At 39.2% G+C, this 18,695-nt stretch overlaps 2 protein-coding genes across 5 annotated transcripts; one reads left to right on the top strand and one right to left on the bottom strand.

Moving 5' to 3' along the window:
- Positions 1 to 763: 763 nt before the first annotated feature.
- rab3c (RAB3C, member RAS oncogene family) lies at positions 764 to 12,772 on the bottom strand. Of its 2 annotated transcripts, none has more exons than XM_023299095.3 (5): positions 12,631 to 12,772; positions 10,586 to 10,810; positions 7,159 to 7,277; positions 4,270 to 4,394; positions 764 to 3,218 (listed from the first exon to the last, which is right to left on the bottom strand). In XM_023299095.3, exons 1-5 carry the CDS (start codon positions 12,646 to 12,648, stop codon positions 3,028 to 3,030), a joined length of 678 nt encoding a protein of 225 aa, XP_023154863.1. In that variant the 5' UTR covers positions 12,649 to 12,772; the 3' UTR covers positions 764 to 3,027. The 2 variants fall into 2 exon arrangements, with proteins under 2 accessions (XP_023154863.1, XP_023154864.1); XM_023299096.3 differs by lacking the exon at positions 12,631 to 12,772 and adding an exon at positions 12,014 to 12,155.
- Positions 12,773 to 12,791: 19 nt separating this feature from the next.
- Positions 12,792 to 18,453, top strand: si:dkey-190g11.3 (uncharacterized protein LOC567059 homolog). Of its 3 annotated transcripts, none has more exons than XM_023299113.3 (6): positions 12,792 to 13,355; positions 15,597 to 15,776; positions 16,546 to 16,650; positions 16,792 to 16,932; positions 17,014 to 17,064; positions 17,185 to 18,453. In XM_023299113.3, the coding sequence occupies exons 2-6, from the start codon at positions 15,609 to 15,611 to the stop codon at positions 17,371 to 17,373; spliced, it is 654 nt and encodes a 217-aa protein (XP_023154881.1). In that variant the 5' UTR covers positions 12,792 to 13,355; positions 15,597 to 15,608; the 3' UTR covers positions 17,374 to 18,453. The 3 variants fall into 3 exon arrangements, with proteins under 3 accessions (XP_023154881.1, XP_035799170.1, XP_054867489.1); XM_035943277.2 differs by lacking the exon at positions 12,792 to 13,355 and having other exon boundaries at positions 13,364 to 15,776; positions 17,185 to 17,349; positions 17,445 to 18,453; XM_055011514.1 differs by lacking the exon at positions 12,792 to 13,355 and having other exon boundaries at positions 13,364 to 15,776.
- The last annotated feature ends 242 nt before the right edge of the window (positions 18,454 to 18,695 follow it).

Genomic DNA, 18,695 nt, shown 5'->3' with positions numbered 1-18,695 from the left:
AATGGGACAGGATAAAGTACAGATCTGGTACATCTGACTTTTGTTCTCAGTCTTCTTGTCCTTCTGATTTAGGAAGAGTGGCGATACCACAATGTAAACACCAAATTATAAGAAAAAGTTCTGCAAATACTACTTAAGTAAAAGCATAGCAGCAAGATGTAGCAGTGCAACATGATTTAAAAACTTATCACACATGGATTTTTTTCAAAGAATAAGTAGGTAAATACTGAGACATAAATACAGATAAATGTGATATGGTATAAACTAGTCGTCGATCTGGAATATAAGTAGAAAGTGGCATTATGTTGGAATACTCAGTAAAAATTCAATATAACCTCACGTAAGTACATTACTTGAATAAATGTCTAAAATTACGCTCCATCACCACCTGAGGTTTAAACTTCATCAATACTTAATCAAAGGTCTTGAAAATAACACCTTAATATGCAACGACAAACTGTAGTTGTACAAATGTAATGGAGTAAACAATAAACTATTTAACTATGGAACTGAGTGTGATAGAAATATTCTACAACATCTAGTAAACGTAACTATAATGTTCATACATCACTAACCACATTTTCGATCTTGGTGCAGGTGTGCTGCTGTAACACTAGGTGGTGTACATTGTCTTGAAATGGAACAAGGTGTCTGTGCAGCATCTGAGCAACATCATGGAGACGGCAGCTCTGAGTTAGAGCTACTGAATGCCTCCTTCATGCTTCCATACAGTCAGTGAACAGCGACAGAAAACACAAAGACCCACTGATAGAATTTGATTTATTTCCTATAATCTCAAAAACATACTTCTTACTTTGCTTGCACCCCAAGAAATAAATATATTCAATTATATGTAAAGTCATACTGCTCTAAAATGAGATTTGACCAGAGTGACTGTTTGGCTGTCATTAACTATTCCTCTATGAAATTAATCTTGTCTTGAGATCAGTACAATAATTTATTTCATGGCTATTAGCATCAAATTATATTATCACACACATACACAGATGTGCACACACTGACCATGTGTACACACATATGCGCGGGGTCTTTGAACTAGATTATGTGCATCCCTTTTCTTGGAATTACAACAGTATGGCATATGGCATGGACTAAGTTATCTCCCTGACTATCTTTCACAATAACACTGCATTTTGACATGATAATACAAGTTCAATCAACACCCAACAGTTAGCAGGAACGGCATATAGTACGTGAATACATTTGTACAAAAGGTATACACAAACAATACACTATATTATGTAATTTGTCTCTTAAATATGGCCGGTACACACACATACACTCTTACACACACATCAAATCACACATTCACTGGCTGCAGTTACTGAGTGAAGCACACACTCCCTTTGTAGAGATTGTATATCAGTTTCAGAGCCATTTTGACCAACCATCACTCACATACTGCAGATAGAGTCATTATACTCGAGGACAGGAACTATGTACAGGGTTTAATTCATAAAATATTGCACTTATTGGCCCATTGCATCACACAGCGAGTGCCATGATAATGCTCCTATATCTGTAACACAGAGTGATATATACAGTATCTTATAATATAAATTGACATAGATACGTCAGGACTGACTTCATGCACTTTTTTGGAGCTTTTTATTCAACTATGCAACAAACGACTGACAATGCTAAAAGAACTCTAATGTTTTGGCACGGGTTTTTTTTTCTTCTGTGAACTGCAGAATTGAACATTTTCTGAATTCTAAAATAAGCTACAACTTTTATACTACATGGACTTATCGTTAAGACACTATAGTACAGCATATGCCTGCTAGAGGAAGTTTCCCATTTTAACTACTGTATGTCTATGGTGTTTTTTTTTAAGAATTTACTGAGATTTGTCATTTAGGAGGGACTTAATTTTAAAGCACAAACATGACATTTAAGCATGCTGACTCAGAAATTAAACTTTTTAAAAAATTATTATTATATGGCTGTTTATTCCATGCCAGAGCTGACAATCTGTTGTATATTTTACACTGTACTGACAGTGTGAGATTTTTACCTAATGAAATGCTGTCATATGGAGTTGAAGATGTCTAGGTTTTAGTAAGGCCTGTCTTTAGATTGAAACAGCAAATGGTATTGTCTTTTTGGCAGCATGCTCGTTGCATCAAACTATAAAGGGTTGTCTTAGAGGCTAAGCACAAGGAAATAGTTGCTTTTAAGATTTACAGATACACTTATCAGAGAAATCACACGTCTACAGACAGCAAATTTGTGGAATAGTACTCACATCAACATTATACATACTGGATCCATTCCAGAAGTAAGCAGGACAGAGGGACTTACAGAGGCCGTATTGGAGATGCTAAAAGGCCACTTTTTTTCCAAGGTAGATGATTTATAGATGGCAAAGTTGCAATCATTTGTTACTCAGACATAATACTCACACTCGTGCTAACCCACGCTCACTTACTGAACAGTCGCACAACAGCCACACGCTCATCACACAACAGAAAGCCGCTACATCCTGTAGTGCACTAAATCATTGATTTGGCAGCTTTAGGATACAAAATAAACCTATATAAGGAAAATACATACTGTACAAAAAATCTAAATAAAATAATTATTCAAGCACTCACTGACTCTATCCCTCATTGTATAATTATTCTAGGTCTTAAAGATTTTAAAGGTCTTAAGGATTAACTGTACAGTATGACTATGAGCTAATTCCAGCCTTAGTAAAACATACTTGGTTTATAACCATACTAACTAGGCAAAGAATGAGAATATGGTGTCTCTATATTCTAGATATCCTGTAATGTTACACATTTTTACAACAGCCATGTCTGTTTGCTCTTGATATAAGGTGATAAAGTTGAGAGATAATACGACAGCCTTCTGTAATTCTACTACTAAACAGGGTTTGAACTGTAGTCCAGAGAAAGCAGCGCTAGCAGGAGTGATTATGCTGAGGGAGAACAATACTCTGCACACTGTACCACCTTTCAGGACCTGCACTGCTCTCCGTCCGCTTCCTGCCCTCGGTCACTAACAGTTGCATCCGGGTTGTTGGAGGGGCGGAGCACTGTCTGTGAGTTTGGCAGTGGGGGCTCCCGTGGTCACAGCCGGATCAGTGTCCAGGCTCTCGGACATCTTGTCGCAAATAAGGTCAACGAGACGTTCAAAGGTCTGCTTCACGTTGATGTTGTCCTTGGCGCTTGTCTCAAAGAACTCAAACCCTTGGGATGAAAAAGATCAAGAAATGTGAGAAAATGTAGTGACAGATAATGGCCAGCTAATGATCACATGATTAATATTATTCAGGGTCATTCCATCGCAAATCATCAGATTTTTAGAACAATGTCTGTTCGACCATCTCTGATGAGCCTTAATATTTTAGAACATAAAATATTGATATTGATCAAGACATCTGTGAAATGTACTTTCTGACACAAATTTAGTGAAATCATTGCCTGCAGATCCACTTTCAGCATGTTTTTTTCACACATTAAAATTTGAGGCTATGTTTGAATGACAATATCTCAAGAACTATTAGAGCTCAAACAATTTTTCACAGCTACTTCTCATCATGCCATTTATTCTGAATCTGAAATGACAGGTGAGTTACAATAGGAAAAAAATTTAATCTGTCAAGACAATTTCTATCGTTGAGCACATACAAACCGAGCAATACTGCAGAGTGATATTTTCTGAACCGTATGTAGTTGATAGTCACAATAATACACAACAAAACTTACAGAATACGTTCTAATATAAAATATCTGCTTACAATTTTTTTAAAAAGTAATTTTCATCTAACTTTCGTAACTGATTGAGCAGGCATGACACCTTCAGATGTTGCCAGTCCATCCAAACATAGCTTCCAAATTCAATGTACGAAAAAATGTGCTGAATGTAGGTCAACGGGCAAAATGAAAACAACAACAAAAAAAATCTTGGTAAGTATTTCATATACCATTTTAAATATCAATAGGTTATGATAAAAAAGTTTCAAGCAAATCAGAGATGCTCATGCAGAAGGCCTCGGATGATTTGAGACAGACTAACCCTTTTTTGTGATTTTCATTAGAAACTTTGCTGTTTTTGTTGCTGCTGAAAGTTGCAAAATAAAAGCTTGTCTCTGTATTATTTCTAAAATTTGCAAAAGAAACATATTGACAGGCGCAAAAGGAATAAAGGAAATCACATTTATGTTTTTGGGCAACAATATAATGATGATGTCATTCAATCTGAAATCCATAGAGGGGTGAATGTTGCTGTAAGACCTACCCAACTGTTCTGCCAGCAGTCGGCCACTATCCACTGAGACCACTCTCTCTTCTTCCATATCACACTTATTCCCAGCAAGCACCACCTGAGCATTGTCCCATGAGTAGGTTTTTATCTGGGTTGACCTGCACGCAATCACAAAAAAAACCACAGACACACACAAAAAAAGACATCACATTCAAAGTACCACTGTTGCTCTGTTTTTGTGCCACTTTTTATTGGCTGGTATCCTTCATAAACTGACAGACGATGGAACAAGGAAGGACATGTTGTAAAGCATGTTCGCCATGTGGACTGGTCATGAACAGTGACTACATCTCCATCGTTTGGCATCATTTAACGTTTGAGTCACTGATGGCAGCAGTGAAAAGTGGGTCAACTGCCACTCTGTTGTGAAAATTTGCATCCACTTCATGCTCAAATGTAGGTCATTATTTGCTATTTTGCAGTTATTTGATGGTTGATGTACAGCCTGCAAGATATTTTAGCTACAGGGGTTATTAGCTTTATCATATGGGAAACCTAATTTTACATAGTAGCTAACTATACAGAAGACACACTAGCAGTTCATTATTTGAAATCTTCCCCTCCACCTCAAAATCATCAGTAAACCCAGCTTTTGGATGGTGTCAATGTAGTCCTATAAACCAACGTAAACTGTGAAATATCAATTCCAAAAATTAAAATACTTACTGCCATTTATTCTGAAAGCACTTCAAAAAGATAATAAGCATCATGAGCCATGTCAAATGTTTCTGCATGACAACAGCATCATTTTGGCATTTATATTTATATGCCATTTACTGTGAATCAGTGTGGGGTTTGCACTGTTCCAACCTCTGCAGGCTGCTCACAATATGGGAAGGAATTTAGGGAAAGGAACAAATTCCTCCTGTGGTTTTGCAGTTTGACTGAAAGTAGGGCAGTGAACACACCACGGGCTGAAAACATGACAGAAAGAGCCAGCAATACAGAAAGAAAGAAACAGCTAGTCAGAGAGAGGGAGAGAGAGAGAGAGCAGCGTGACGTTGGCACTCCTCCTCTCGGTCCAGTTCTCACTTGCTATAACAGTTCAGATGTGGGTCATTTACAATTCAGCTGCTGATAATTTTCTCTGACAGAAAACCTCTTGTGTTTGAATCACATCTAACAAAGCTGCATATGCAGGAGTAAAAGATGGTGAATTAAAGAAGGAAAATGCCTTAATATTGTTAATGTAATAAATTCTGTTTTTTTAATTTAACACTGTTAATTTCATTGATTTCTTTAAAGTCCAACATTTGATGTCAATACTACAATATTCCCTGTTTTGTCTGTGACAGAGGCAGGAAATGAACACGTCACAAGCTTAATTCAGCCACAGTCGTGGAAGGAGCCATCACCATGGCAACCTCTTTTTTTCTGCAACCTTGTCACAAGGAACAAGGGGAAGAGAAAGTAGAATTAAAGCCTGTGGCAAAGGCAAAAAAAGAAGGATTGCAGTCATGTGGTGGGTAAAAAAAAAGACCCTCTTCCTTTGTATGTAGTCGACAGATTTGTACACTGTCTGTTAAGCAAGCTCACAGGTAACTCTCTAGGATTGTTACTCCCAGTGACACACTTGGCTCTATTAATTAAGACACCCATCACAGACAGTGCTCAGACTGCAACACTCCATCAAAGTGTCAGACAGGCCCTAAAAGAATAATAGGTGTGTCTGGTTCCGACCTCTCTCTACAAGAAAGGTGCTCTTGCTTACAGTGACAGGGAATTTATTTGAATACAAATCGGGCTGAAAATGTGCAGCATTTTTTACACGACCGTTGCTTATAATGAGGTGCAGCCTTCTAGCTGGATGTTGCTTTAAATGTTTTGTTCCTAACTGAAGAACACTAGACCTTAAATATGTGTTCTGTTAGGCTAAATGCAACTGCTTTAGCCATGACAGGTGCTTCCTAAAGCAGCTGTCAAGTGTTGCTGGCTAAGTGACAGGAGCTTAGTAGACACTGGCCTTAATAGTGATTGTCATAGTGCTACAAAGGGCACAAGCAACACAGTGTGCAGGTGAAGTCAGCTGCAAAAATATTAACATCGATATCATATTTTCTTGCTGCTGATGCAACAGTAACATCATGAGAATATTACTATGATGATTCAGAAAGCTTTTTCCCTCTCAAAATGCACATTTTGTGCTCCCATAATCTCTTTGGAGTGCCAGAGAGAGAAAACTGCAAGACAACAGGGTGTAACTAAGGTAGAATATGAAAGTTGCTCACCAATGCACATGCCATGGTGTAAGGAGAAAGCGCAGCAAAAAGGAAATCAAAGCACACATTTTTCTGTGATTGCAGAGCTGAAATTCCACTGTGTCACTGAAGTATCCTAGCTGTGGTGCTGTATTGGTTATGCTGACGAGAATGTGTTGTTTCTAGTGCAAAAATACTAACCCAGAAACCTGGTTTCTGCAGCTGACTGAATGTAGCCATCCAAATCCCATTTTAGACATGAATGCATCATCTTACATCACAGACATTTGGGCTTGGCTCAGAGTTACTGTTCAGCCTGCAGACACTTGTGTGACTCATGAATGGACCAGAGCCATGACCTTGACAGGTTTTCCCTTGATCCCTGAGCCTGACAAAGATGCATGAATACACAACATAACAAGCCTGTTAAATTTTCGAGGGAGGCAAATGTGCTGTTGCAAGTAGGAAGAGATAGGAGAGATAAACAGCTTGTAAATCTCAAAGGGAAAAATTGTGTACTCTCACTGCATTATGATGACAAACAAGAAGTCATTTTAGTATGTTGATCTGATGCCCGTAACAATATAATTCAGAGACAGAATGCAAGGGGTTTCGAGATGATATCTTCATTGAAATCTGTCAGAAATGGGCCAACATGACTCACCAGTCCTGCACAGCGCCGAAGGACTCCTCATTGGTGATGTCGTACATGAGGATAAAGCCCATGGCCCCACGATAGTAAGCAGTGGTGATGGTCCTGTAGCGCTCCTGGCCTGCCGTGTCCTACACACAGACAACATGATTTAGCATCGCTCTGAGGCAGCTTAAATGATCTTTACACTGTCGGGTTCAGTAACATTGTCATGACCCTGCGAAGTCCATGCAGTGTATCTAATCCCATCATGGTAAATGAGCAATCATAATTAATATGCTGCTATTTATTCTTACAAAGAGATTTGCTTGCTTTAAACAAAACATAATTTGGCATGTTGCACTGACTCTTGCTCATGACTTCATTTATTGTGTTCATGATGTGGAAATAATCTTTATGCTAATTGCCTCGCCAGCCTCGCATTGATAAAGTGCCAAAAACAGTGATTCAGTTTTGGCTGGTCTGATTGATTCTTTCCTGTCCTCAATAAATTAATCGCTGAGCTGTGTCAAAAAACTCAGTTGTGTAGTTGTGTGTCAGTTAGCAGCTCAGTTTATGATGTGTATTTCCTAGAAAAGGGACTAAAAATAGAAGTAAAATGATTTAAACACATAGAAACTGCTCTCTGCTCATGATAAGAATGAACAAATTGCTTAAGTCAAAGGAAATGATTACACAACAATTGCAGACGAGCACATTGTACACAGATTACCTTGAAAACAAGTACCCAGTGCAGCCTTTGCTACAAGATGTCTAAGAAAACACTAGTGTTATAGACAAATGAAGCTTTGTGTTCATTAGAAAATAAGAAAAAATGGAGTAGACTTGTATTATAGGTTACATAATGAGAAATCCCAATCATGTCCCTGCTGTTTATACTGTATGTTTACTGTGCTGTTGTTACACCCACAACAAGTGTGTTTGCAGGCCTCTGTGAATCATGACAGAGGACTTCTGGCTGCTTCACTTGGCTCTTGTTAAACAGAAGCCCAACAGGCAGCACTGGATTGTATTTACCACAGTATTCTTGCTTTCTGCCGGTCTGCACATGGCTGCAACACTGTCTGTTATAGCCAGAGGACAGCTCTGACCTTCACTCCACACAGACAGAGCTCACAGCCCGTCGAACTACCACACACACTATAGTTAGGACCCTCTGTCTGTTTACAATAACACAAAAACAAATGCATGTGTGTGTTTTTAATGTCAGCAGTGATGCGTTGTATAAATAGCATCTTTTGTGGAGTGACATTGTGAGCAACATAAAGGAGGACAATGAATATGTTTCAGGGATTCTTTTCAGTGTCACTGTGAATCCACAAAGTCATGCTCCAGTCATCTGACTATGAGTGTAACCTCAGTCTTGTTTATTGTCGGTATTCTACGTCTTAGACATTTTAGTAGCCTATTGATTCTTGGCTGAGTGCTTGACAATGACCTTTGCATTTCCAGGCTATTTCAGTGAGTCGGTTTGCTTATTCTCAGTTAAAAAAGACAGTGGGGCAGAGAAAAAAAAAAAATCTGCTTATGTCCAGAGAATTTGAGCACCTTGAAAAGCTTCGCCTGTAGTCTGCAGCCCACCAGAAATCAATGGAAGAAGCTGACTACTTCAAGTGGAGAGGCAACGAGCAGAAATTGACACCCGAAAGAACTCTTCTTCACTCGGTGAAGTGAGTTTCTATTTTTCACTGGGATGATATTGCCAACACTCTATTTTTCATTCACTTCAGCCTAATGCGACAATAGGGACAACTCTGTGATGCATTATGACACTTTTATCTCTCAGTAGATTAATGGTGCAACTAACACAATGACATTAGCCAATAGCCATCACCTTAAAAGGCCACTTACTGTATGTCTCAGCTCTCTCTTAGTCCAATTAAAAGAGACAGGCCAATTATCTGGATGCAAGGCCAATCCTTTTTCTTTCTGAATATGCTTGTCTTTGTTAATGATGAAAACACATTATCCCGATTAGCCCATCATTTGACTGTCCAAACTCAGTTTTCACATCGTGATTGAGCACTTCTTGTTGTCTCTGAATGTTATAGACAAGCACTAAATGTCTAGGGAAGGCTGATTACTGCAACTATTATGAGAAAAAGTTGGTATTTGGTGTAGCATGAAAAACAAAGATAACCTGACAGGAAACAAAATGAAAAAATAAACAGATAAAGGGAGGGACGCTGACATTTCTTTCTCCTAACTATCTCAGAGGTATTATCTGCTGCCACAACTGAACTGAACTCCTAATTAAACAGCCTCAGACATTTTTTTCAGTTTCCCACACATTCTGTGGAAGGTGTTGCTTCTGTGTTCTTCTCCACAGTGTGCCAAACTAACGCTTACTAGTCTCCTGTCAGTAATGTTGGGACTTCCATCTGTTGGCATACTTGCATCTGAGTGCTAAGCCACAAAACCTTTCCTAAAGCTTTATTGAGTTAATTAAGCACACAGCCTGATGCACCACATGTTTTAAAGATTGAGGAACAAGGCACTAGAAGTATTTTTGTTGTCGTTCTGAATTGAGATGCTACAATTCAAATACTAATTTGTCATTTTTAAGTGGAACTTATAAACCTTTTTGTACCTACAAAGCTTAAATGGTTAAAGAAGTACTTTTAACTTAGCATGTACATTTTGCACATTGACTAAAGTATTATACAGCATAGTACTAATAATTTCTGCAACAAGAGATGCAAGGATGTATCTGAGTACACTAAGTAAGCATGATCTGCCTTAAGAGACAAAACACTGACAGGCTCATACAGCCATCTGGTTCCAACCTGTCAACGTGCTTTAGATATATTGATCAACGGAGAAAGATATGGTCAGAGGTCAGGACAAAGTGGCATTTGAACATAGACTGACAGCCTTTTACAGACAGGAGTCACTCTGCAGGAACACAAAGATGGAGAGAACAAGAGAAATGAGGGGACAGGACATCTCTGAAGAGCCCCTTCCCCCTTAGAGCTCAGATGGTCCTCCAGGAGACCTCGGAGGACAGAAGACAGGTATCTGTTTTAACATCCAAATCTTCAGTATTTTACTGAATTAAAGGAAAAGTTTGTTCATGAATGGCAAGATAAGGAACAAACTGCAACATGAAAGGAAGGCCTAACAGTAGTTTGGGAAACTTTGCTGCTTTGTAGCCTATAAACTAATTTTCTTTCTTCTATAAATTGCTACTGTCAGGTTATATTGCTAAATATTAGGTAAAGGAGTTTGGCTTTATCAAGCAAAGGATTTATGGGCAGAATGCAGGATCTACAAGAGTTCACAGCAAGTATGTTATTATCTTGTGCTGGCCAGTCTTGCAGGATGAGCGAAATAACAACTTTCACAGCTATATTATGTTTATTTCATTGAGCTTGGTCAGCAATAAAATATTTTGTGGCTTTCTTCTAAATGTTTAATGCCTCAATGTGAATATTCATACCCAGATTTGCAGCTTGATTCTCTTGTCATTCTTGTACACAGTCTTCACTTTGAAGTCGATGCCCACTGTGCTGACGAAGGCTGAAGTGAAGGCATCATCGGCGTAGCGGAACAGGAAAGACGTTTTGCCCACACTGCTGTTGCCAATGATCAGCAGCTTGAACATGTAGTCAAAATTTTGGTCCCCTCCCTCTCCCTTCCCTTTCACATCCTGAGTGGCAGCCATCTGCAACAACAAAAAGAGACATTTGTGAAGCATTTAGAGCTTCACCTTGAATCAATGTGAACCTTTGCACGCATGAATTATGTTCACTCATCTTAAAAGTAACAACTAATTCGTTTTTCTGCACTTGATTCTGACCCATTTTACAAAAACATTTCAAGTTTATCTACAACACACAAGAAAGTAGAAGGCAATAGATAGATGCTGCATGCAGAGTTCAGTACAAGCTTGTTGTACAGGCCACAGATCAGAGGTGACAGAAGGCTGTGTCAGGCAAATCAGCATGAGCAACACAGCAAGCTGTTGTATTGATGAGTATTAGATAACCAGGATTTTAAAAAGCTGAGGAGAGTCATTTTTTCCTCAATAATTTCTTTAATGAAACAAGAGGGCCGCTACCATTAATGGTATTAATTAAAGAGCAAAAATTAGCTTCTAGATACAATTTAGATTCTGTGCCTTTTATACACTGTACGAAATACTGTTTATAATTTTCATACATTGGAGATGTCATATATTATGTTACAATTTTACATAATCTCAGTTTATATTGTAATTAGCCATTTAAACTGTAACATATCTATGTGATGGTTTGAGTCTCCCTTTAGGAAGTTTTCCTCCAATATATACATGCATGTTCAAGCAAACCTTGAATCTACATCCATGTTGGAACAGCTACAGCTCACTCTTCTACAAAGGCTAAAATAGAAATGCATCTTTCACCTTAACAACGCGCATCTACTCTGAGCATTTCCGTGCAAGCTGTCAGCAGTCACCGACCCGAGAGGACAAGAGTGCCGGATGACAAGAGCACAGTCATCTTTGATCCAAGGTGAATGTTTTGTCAAAGCCACTGAGCTCACATGCTACAGCCTATGCAATTAATAATAATAATTATTAAAAAAAAATGCCGGACCTCCATCCTTCACATCCCGCACTGTGCCTTTTCTCGCTTCCGTGTATTAAAAACACCACAGAGGCGGTGTTTTTTCTTTTTCTTGCAAGGACACCGCTTTCAAAATATCCTTGCAATGATGGCATTTTTTACGCGCACCGCACAAAAATGAAGCCAGTTCAGCAAAAGATTTATTATTTTTTTTAATAACCTAAGCTTAGCAAGGAGCTTGCTAACGTTAGATTAGCAATTCTGGGCAGGAGGTCATTTTGTCTATTAATGAAAATTCTCCAACAGTAGAGCGAACAAACCTGTTTTTGAAGGCCTCGGTTCTATCTGAGTCTGCCTCTGGTTTGCAGGATATATATATATATATATATATATATATATATATATATATTATATTTATATATTTGAATGTAACGCAGACGCTGCTTCTCTTCCCCCTTCTCTCTCTCTGCTTCTCTTTGGAGCGCCGACCGGTTTCAGCACCTGGGAGCTGTCCCCTCCACTTCGGATCTGGCACGCGCCCCTGAGCTTGACGAGGCTGGCTCGCGTGAGGCGATGAGCACGAGCGAGAAGGCGCAAACGTAACACGGACGTCATCGCCGAGGGAGGACAGGGAGTTGTAGTTTTTTACGCGGTTTCAGCGTTCGGGCGGAGAATGGCAGCCAAAGCAGGGATTTGACTACATTACTCAGCATGCAGCGCGCCACAGCTGTCAGCAGCTGGATGATTTACTGAAATAGAAACCTTTGCTGCCTTTTATAATCACCAGAGATAGACTAAAAGGCGTACGGACACTACTTAATCATGCGAAACTACAGCATATAAAGCTGAAAATAATATTTTTTTTCTAAGTCTCACTTTTCAGTCTAAAATCTCAGATCTTCCTCTACATCTTGTTCAACAAAACTACTCCTCTTACCTTCCCATACAGGTCCATTGCGTTCCCAGTAATATTTCACCTGCTTGTTTTTACAATTCCCTGCAGCATCTAATAACCTCCCAGCAGGACTGCATTTTTTTCTTTTCCTTTCAGGAGGCAAATATAATAGCCTCTCCTTTTTTGCGTCACTCTCTCCGCCCCTGAAGCCTGCTCCTCTTCAGAGAACGAGCGGCTGAGCAAATAAGAGAGGCCTGATGAATATTGTTATTATGGGCCTTTTCAATGGGAGCAAGTGCAGAAGGCGAAGATGAAGAAGAGGAGGAGGAGGAAGAGAGGGGTGCAAATGGACATCTTTGCAATTGTAATCACACTGCCTGTACTTGTAGGCCAATTATAAACCTGTATGTTTAACGTGAGAGGTGCAAAACTGTGACGATGCAGCGGATCTCGTACCAGCTGTTATTTTGAGCTTTACTTCCTGTGAGTCTCACCTGTCTCCTTACTCATCTCACACCTGCGTGGCTCAGCCCAGAAATAGTCCATCATGTGCTAAGAAACACTAGACACAACAGACGTTACATAACAGCGGACTACAGATCCACATCCAGGATCCACTCCACGGCTCAGGATCTGTCTGTCTCCCACCAGTCAGTTAGCAGACATTTGATAGGACGTGTATGAAGTAAGAGGGCGGGATATACTGACGGATCGGCCTTTGACTGGAGGATCTGCTTGTGCGGGCAGCAGAGCAGGGGGCGGGTATGGTAAGCAGTACACAGGCGTGTTTGTTTCTGCAAATGTGTCGCGTTACACTTTCACAAATTCACCAAATATCAACACGCACACACACACACACACACACACCAAACCATGTGCGTGTATCTTGCACAAAAATGTGTCATTTACTCGCGTCCATTTTGCACCGATTTCGCCTCGAATGCAGAAATCCTACGAGTCTGTCAGCACGTTTGAAGGTAGATTTTGGAGTATTTTGTCCCTTAAGGGCTCATCTTTGTCGAGAATAAACAGTTGAAGGCGCAAGAGTTGTTGTTTCACATAAATGTAGCTCATGACCTAAGCACAGGGAAACTTTTCTAGAAGGTTTCTGCAGGAGAAAAGGTCACTGTAGCCCCATCTGCTGTTGGAGAAGGGGCACAGGTGTTATTTTGCACCTGACAATGTCTGCTTTGTGGTAATGATTAACAGACCAATGTTTGCAGAAGTCAAATTACTTGGTTTATAAGCTGACCTGTTGATACTAAAGTGCGCTGTATCTGTGTACATGGGGAGTGCTTTTGGTTATTTTTACACAGTTTTTCAAATGAAATTCAACAGTTTCGTATTAAATGACAAATATTATTTTTACAGAACTGCAAATTGACTGTAATTTTGCCAAAATGAAGTGTGTATTTTGATATGAAATACATGTGTTGATGTTGAAAAATAAATTACAGTCTACATTTTAATTTACAAAGTAAATTTAATGCATGCATGTTAGGAGTGATAAGGGATCAACTGATGTTTGCTTGTTTGGTCAATACCATTGCCGATTATTGCCAGTCAAGAAAGAACAATTACCAATATTTGGATCTGTGTGATATACTATAGCATGTGATAGTAGAGAACCTGTCATTCATAACTAGGTTTCTTCATTAATATAATGTGACTATAACTTAATATATAAAATTGAAATAGGAGTGATTAAAGTAGGACACTCCTTTGTTTATGTGCAATCAACTGAGATCAATCAGTTTGTGTCCTGTAGTTACATCTGCTGTTTTTCTCTATTTCCCTTAATCTGTCATTGTTGTATTACCATTATAGCCCACTGAGGTCCATATTTTCAAATATTATTATTAGTTATAGTTATCCAGACCATGTTTCAGGGTAATCTGTGGCTGCCTTCTAACTTAGCTGCTAGCCATTAGCCATTAGCTTTAGTCACTGTGAGAGAAGGTAATTTCCTGGTTTGTGTTTCTTGTTCAATTTTTGCTGCCGGAGTGAAATTTCCGAGACCAGAGAGTGAATACGGACAGAGAGAGGTGTTAGCATCAGACCTCAAGTAGCATGTTTAATTCATCAATAATCGTTCAATAAAAATAGTGATACAGATAATCGGAAAAATGCCAGATATCATCCACGATAATCACTCTATCCCAAGGAGGGATGCTCTTCAAATCTACATGGTGACTGTTCTTTACAAAAGTATCTGAACCAAACCAGTACACTCTTTCTCCCTTCCTATGGACCTTTTCAGAGCTGCCTGGACCGATACAATGGCCAACACTGGCAATCCGTGTATGTGTTCATTGGCCAACGAGTAACAACAAATTGCAGGCCATAAATGCCGCAGTTTATTTAGAAACAATGTTTTATTTCATAGATTGTCCACAGGAGAGCATGTCCAAGTTTATCGACTATAAATATCTAGTTTATCTTCACTCGTTCAGTCTTGCTGAAAAGGGATATATTGTGTATTGTTTACCACTAACCAGTCTTTGATAATAATTTTCCTTTCCTTTCCTTTCCTTTCCTTTCCTTTCATAGTCATTTTCGCTTGACATAGAAGGTGCAGTAGTGGTAGTTAGGAGCTGTGTCCTTATTTTTTCTCTCTGATTGAAGCAACATGTTGAGGTAAAAGTTGTTCTGTAGCTATCTATATCGCTATAGCTTGCTATTTTATCAACCTCATTCTCAGTCCTAATTACTAAACGCTGATTGGCCCATTGTTTCTCTAAAAGATTCAAACAGCCATCGATGCGCCCAAAACAATAATCCTGAAAATCAAACAAATAAAATGTGTAGATCATGTGTTTCTGTTAAAAAAAATCTGCTAATATATTGTTATCCGATTTATTTGAAAAAAAGCATCAAATAGTGTAGGTCTTTACCTCAATAAACCAGTTTTGGTTCAGCTAGAGAGTTATCTTCAGTGATATTTCCTGTCAGGAAAATTACAAGCTGCAGTAATATTTACCCTTGTTTACTGTTTTGACCACACCTAGTGATAGTTTGCAATGGAGGACACCATTGAGGTGATTTTGCAAGACCACGGCAGGGTCCTTCCTACCAGCAAACCTCATCCCGTCCTGTCAGCCTGTACAGGTGCTCTGCTCACAGGCCTGTATGGAGTGTGGAGCCTCTTTGTCGTACCTGGCTTCCGCAGAGTCCCGTGGAAACTCAAGGTGCTTGAGGTTCCCTTTTGTTCTGTATTTATGCGCCTGCTCTGCCTTCTGTCCACCTTACAAATATAAAATCAAATTCTGCATGTGTAAAATCAAGGAAACTCAGCAGAGACAAAGAACAACTTGCACATTAATGATGATTTGCTTATTTTGGAGCATAGTGCTCCATGCTAGCAACAAATGTGGGAAAAGAAGAACATGGTAAGTCTATAACTGTGGTTATGTTTTATGGAAACCTGCGCTATCAACTTCTTCTACATACAAAATATAAATGCTTTTGCTATTACATCTCTGAGATTAGTTCTTTTGGATTAAACATGTGATGCTTTGCTGCTGTTTCTCTTGTCAGCTGCTGTGTATCTCACATAAAACACCTTGTGCTTGGAGAAAAGTCTGCTTTGACACATTAAATCCAGGTTACCACAGCTAGAAATGAGAAAGGCTTTTTGATTCAGACAGCTATTGTGCAGAAGTTCCACTGGCACTGAGTGGGAGATCAGATTCAAGGTTGTAGTTACAGCATGCAGAAGAGTTGACTGTTCTGAGTAGAAGTATGTTTGATATGAAGCATTTGCAGAATTTTTTTGACATAAAATTGAATAAACTTTTACATTAGTACAGTTTGCTTGATAATTTTAAGAAATGGTAAATGTCATTTTAGGTTTGAAGTTTATTAAAAACTTCATCTTCTTCATGTTTAAGCTCTAGTACTAACTTGATAGCAAGGATGTCTTAGAATAAATACTGTGCTATTTGTACTGTGGTCCAGGTTCCTTATTTGCCCTCTAGTAAAGATCAAACACTGAACACTATGAAGCTGCTTGAGGGACGAACAGGTCGCTTAGCAGATCTGGGATCAGGAGATGGAAGACTGGTGAGTGAGATGCATCTGTCTTAGAAAAAAAATCTGCATCCAAATGTACGTTTGACTGCAAAGTTAAGCATGTCAAGCTTGATTTTCAGTGTAAGTGTGCTTCACGTAGTTGCATTTTACACAATCCTATTTGCTTTCCAGGTGTTTGCGGCCTCTTCTGCTGGTTTCCAGTGCACAGGGTTTGAGATTAATTCCATTTTAGTGGCATATGCCAGGAGCAAGGCCTGCTGGACAGGCATCCCTTCCAGCCAGACAGCCTTTGTTAAGCAAGACTTCTGGAAGGTAACACCTTAATGAACAGCTGCTTTTCTTCTACCTGATCAAAGCTGTAACTTGAGTACATTTGTTTCTTTTTTCTCATAGACTGATTTGTCCTCCTACAACAATGTGACTGCTTTCCTTGCTCCAGGAGTAGTAAGTAGTTCTCCTATGAGGATTTTTTTTCTTTTCTTGCCATAAATAATTAGATTCTGTATAATTAATATGGCTTGAATAGCCCGGATTGCTAATTCGCCTTCTCTGATTGGTTTACAGATGAGTGTGTTGGGTGAGAAGCTTTTGAAAGAGCTTCCAGATGACGCGCGTGTCATTGCTTGTCGTTTTCCGTTCCCTGACTGGCCACAACAGTCGTCTGCTGGCTCTGGACTCGACCAGACTTTTGCTTACGACATGAACACTGTGCGCTCACACCTGAGAAACGTACTGAACACAGTGGAGAAATAAGTCAAAGTTTCTTTCCGGCGCTGTCATTCGCAACAGCACTTAACCCTCCAATCACTTTCTTTTTTTCTCAGACCAGACATGCAAAATAATGTGGTGAGATACTTGAAAGAAACCATACAAAGAAGACACATTGATAGGACGCAGTCAAAAAGCACTTTTGGGCAGTAAATCAGTGATGTCTGCCTTTTGTGAGCGCTGATTAGGAGTGATCCTTCTGAAAGATGTTTCTGAACATTGCAACGATGAGAAGGACTCTGACTAAGCAAAATGTCAGAAAGATTTTGACATCCCTTGGCGCCTGCAGTATTTTTTCCGGCTTTGCTCTTCCAGAACAGACTGAGCAGTGCCGTATTGCTCATGATCTTGGTGTAAATGCTGTCATGCACCACTATCTACAATGTGGCTTTAGCTGTCTGTCTAAGCACTCCAACGCTACTAATCATTAAAATTTTGCTATTTGCTAATTTGCAAGCGACATTGGGAGATCAGTGTTTTTGAGAGGTGTGTATTAATTTTGCAAGGTTGCAGTTAGATTCATGTGTGGTGTTTAAAATAAATTAATGCCTTTGTTCTAGCTTGAGGTCAATCTGAGATTTGTTCCATCAGTCTCCCAGACAGATGGTTAGACGCAGACGTTTGTATATTTCGTGTGGGCACCCCAAAGGTGGTCTAAAATCATTGTCTGTGTCATCTGACCCTTGTAGGTGATGTGGGATGCACAACAGGGTGAAGAAATGAGCACTTTAGTTTGACGATTGTGGGTATGTACGCTATGTAACCATGTGCTTGTGTCTCTGATAGCAGCTAAACTTAAGAAATTTCAGTAAAATTTGCTAAGAAGTCAAAAAGTGGTAAATTTTTGTTATGTATATAAAATTAAGATTTAATTACCATTAGAAATGTATCATTTGGCTACTGGTTGTATTTTTAATATAGATTGATATAGATTGACAGATTCCAAACAATAACCTTTGTAAGATACCACATTTGAGGGATTTTGCATACTTGGTGGAAGAACTTGCTCTTTGCATTTCCTTGTGCACCTTATTGTCGTGTCTTCAATAAATTACAGTACTGTAATTTGTAATTTATAGGTCATTGCGACATACGTACAACTGCAAACTAGAGCACAAATGTTCCTGTATGTCACCACCTCTACACCCACTCCACTAACCGCTGCTCACATTTGACCAAACGTTAAATTCTCACGTCATCATCCAGTGAGAAGATAATATGAAGACTGTACTTAACATGCTGCAGTGTGACAGTCAGAATAAGTCTGTAATATGCAGTGAACCCTGAATAATGTCCACCTGAGGGTG

Source organism: Amphiprion ocellaris, chromosome 6, assembly GCF_022539595.1.
Source record: "Amphiprion ocellaris isolate individual 3 ecotype Okinawa chromosome 6, ASM2253959v1, whole genome shotgun sequence".
NCBI classification, from domain to species: Eukaryota; Metazoa; Chordata; class Actinopteri; family Pomacentridae; genus Amphiprion; species Amphiprion ocellaris.
This window is presented reverse-complemented; position numbering and strand designations above follow the sequence as displayed.

What these genes read in the sequence shown, in the direction of transcription:
- rab3c (XM_023299095.3), bottom strand. An exon ending in TTCGGCGCTGTGCAGGACTG is followed by an intron (nt 4,395 to 7,158) that starts GTGAGTCATGTT and finishes GATTGCGTGCAG; the next exon opens with GTCAACCCAGATAAAAACCT. An exon ending in ACTGCTGGCAGAACAGTTGG is followed by an intron (nt 3,219 to 4,269) that starts GTAGGTCTTACA and finishes TTTCATCCCAAG; the next exon opens with GGTTTGAGTTCTTTGAGACA.
- si:dkey-190g11.3 (XM_023299113.3), top strand. Translation starts at nt 15,609, where the DNA reads ATGGAGGACACCATTGAGGTGATTTTGCAAGACCACGGCAGGGTCCTT. An exon ending in GAGTCCCGTGGAAACTCAAG is followed by an intron (nt 15,777 to 16,545) that starts GTGCTTGAGGTT and finishes ACTGTGGTCCAG; the next exon opens with GTTCCTTATTTGCCCTCTAG. An exon ending in CTTTCCTTGCTCCAGGAGTA is followed by an intron (nt 17,065 to 17,184) that starts GTAAGTAGTTCT and finishes ATTGGTTTACAG; the next exon opens with ATGAGTGTGTTGGGTGAGAA.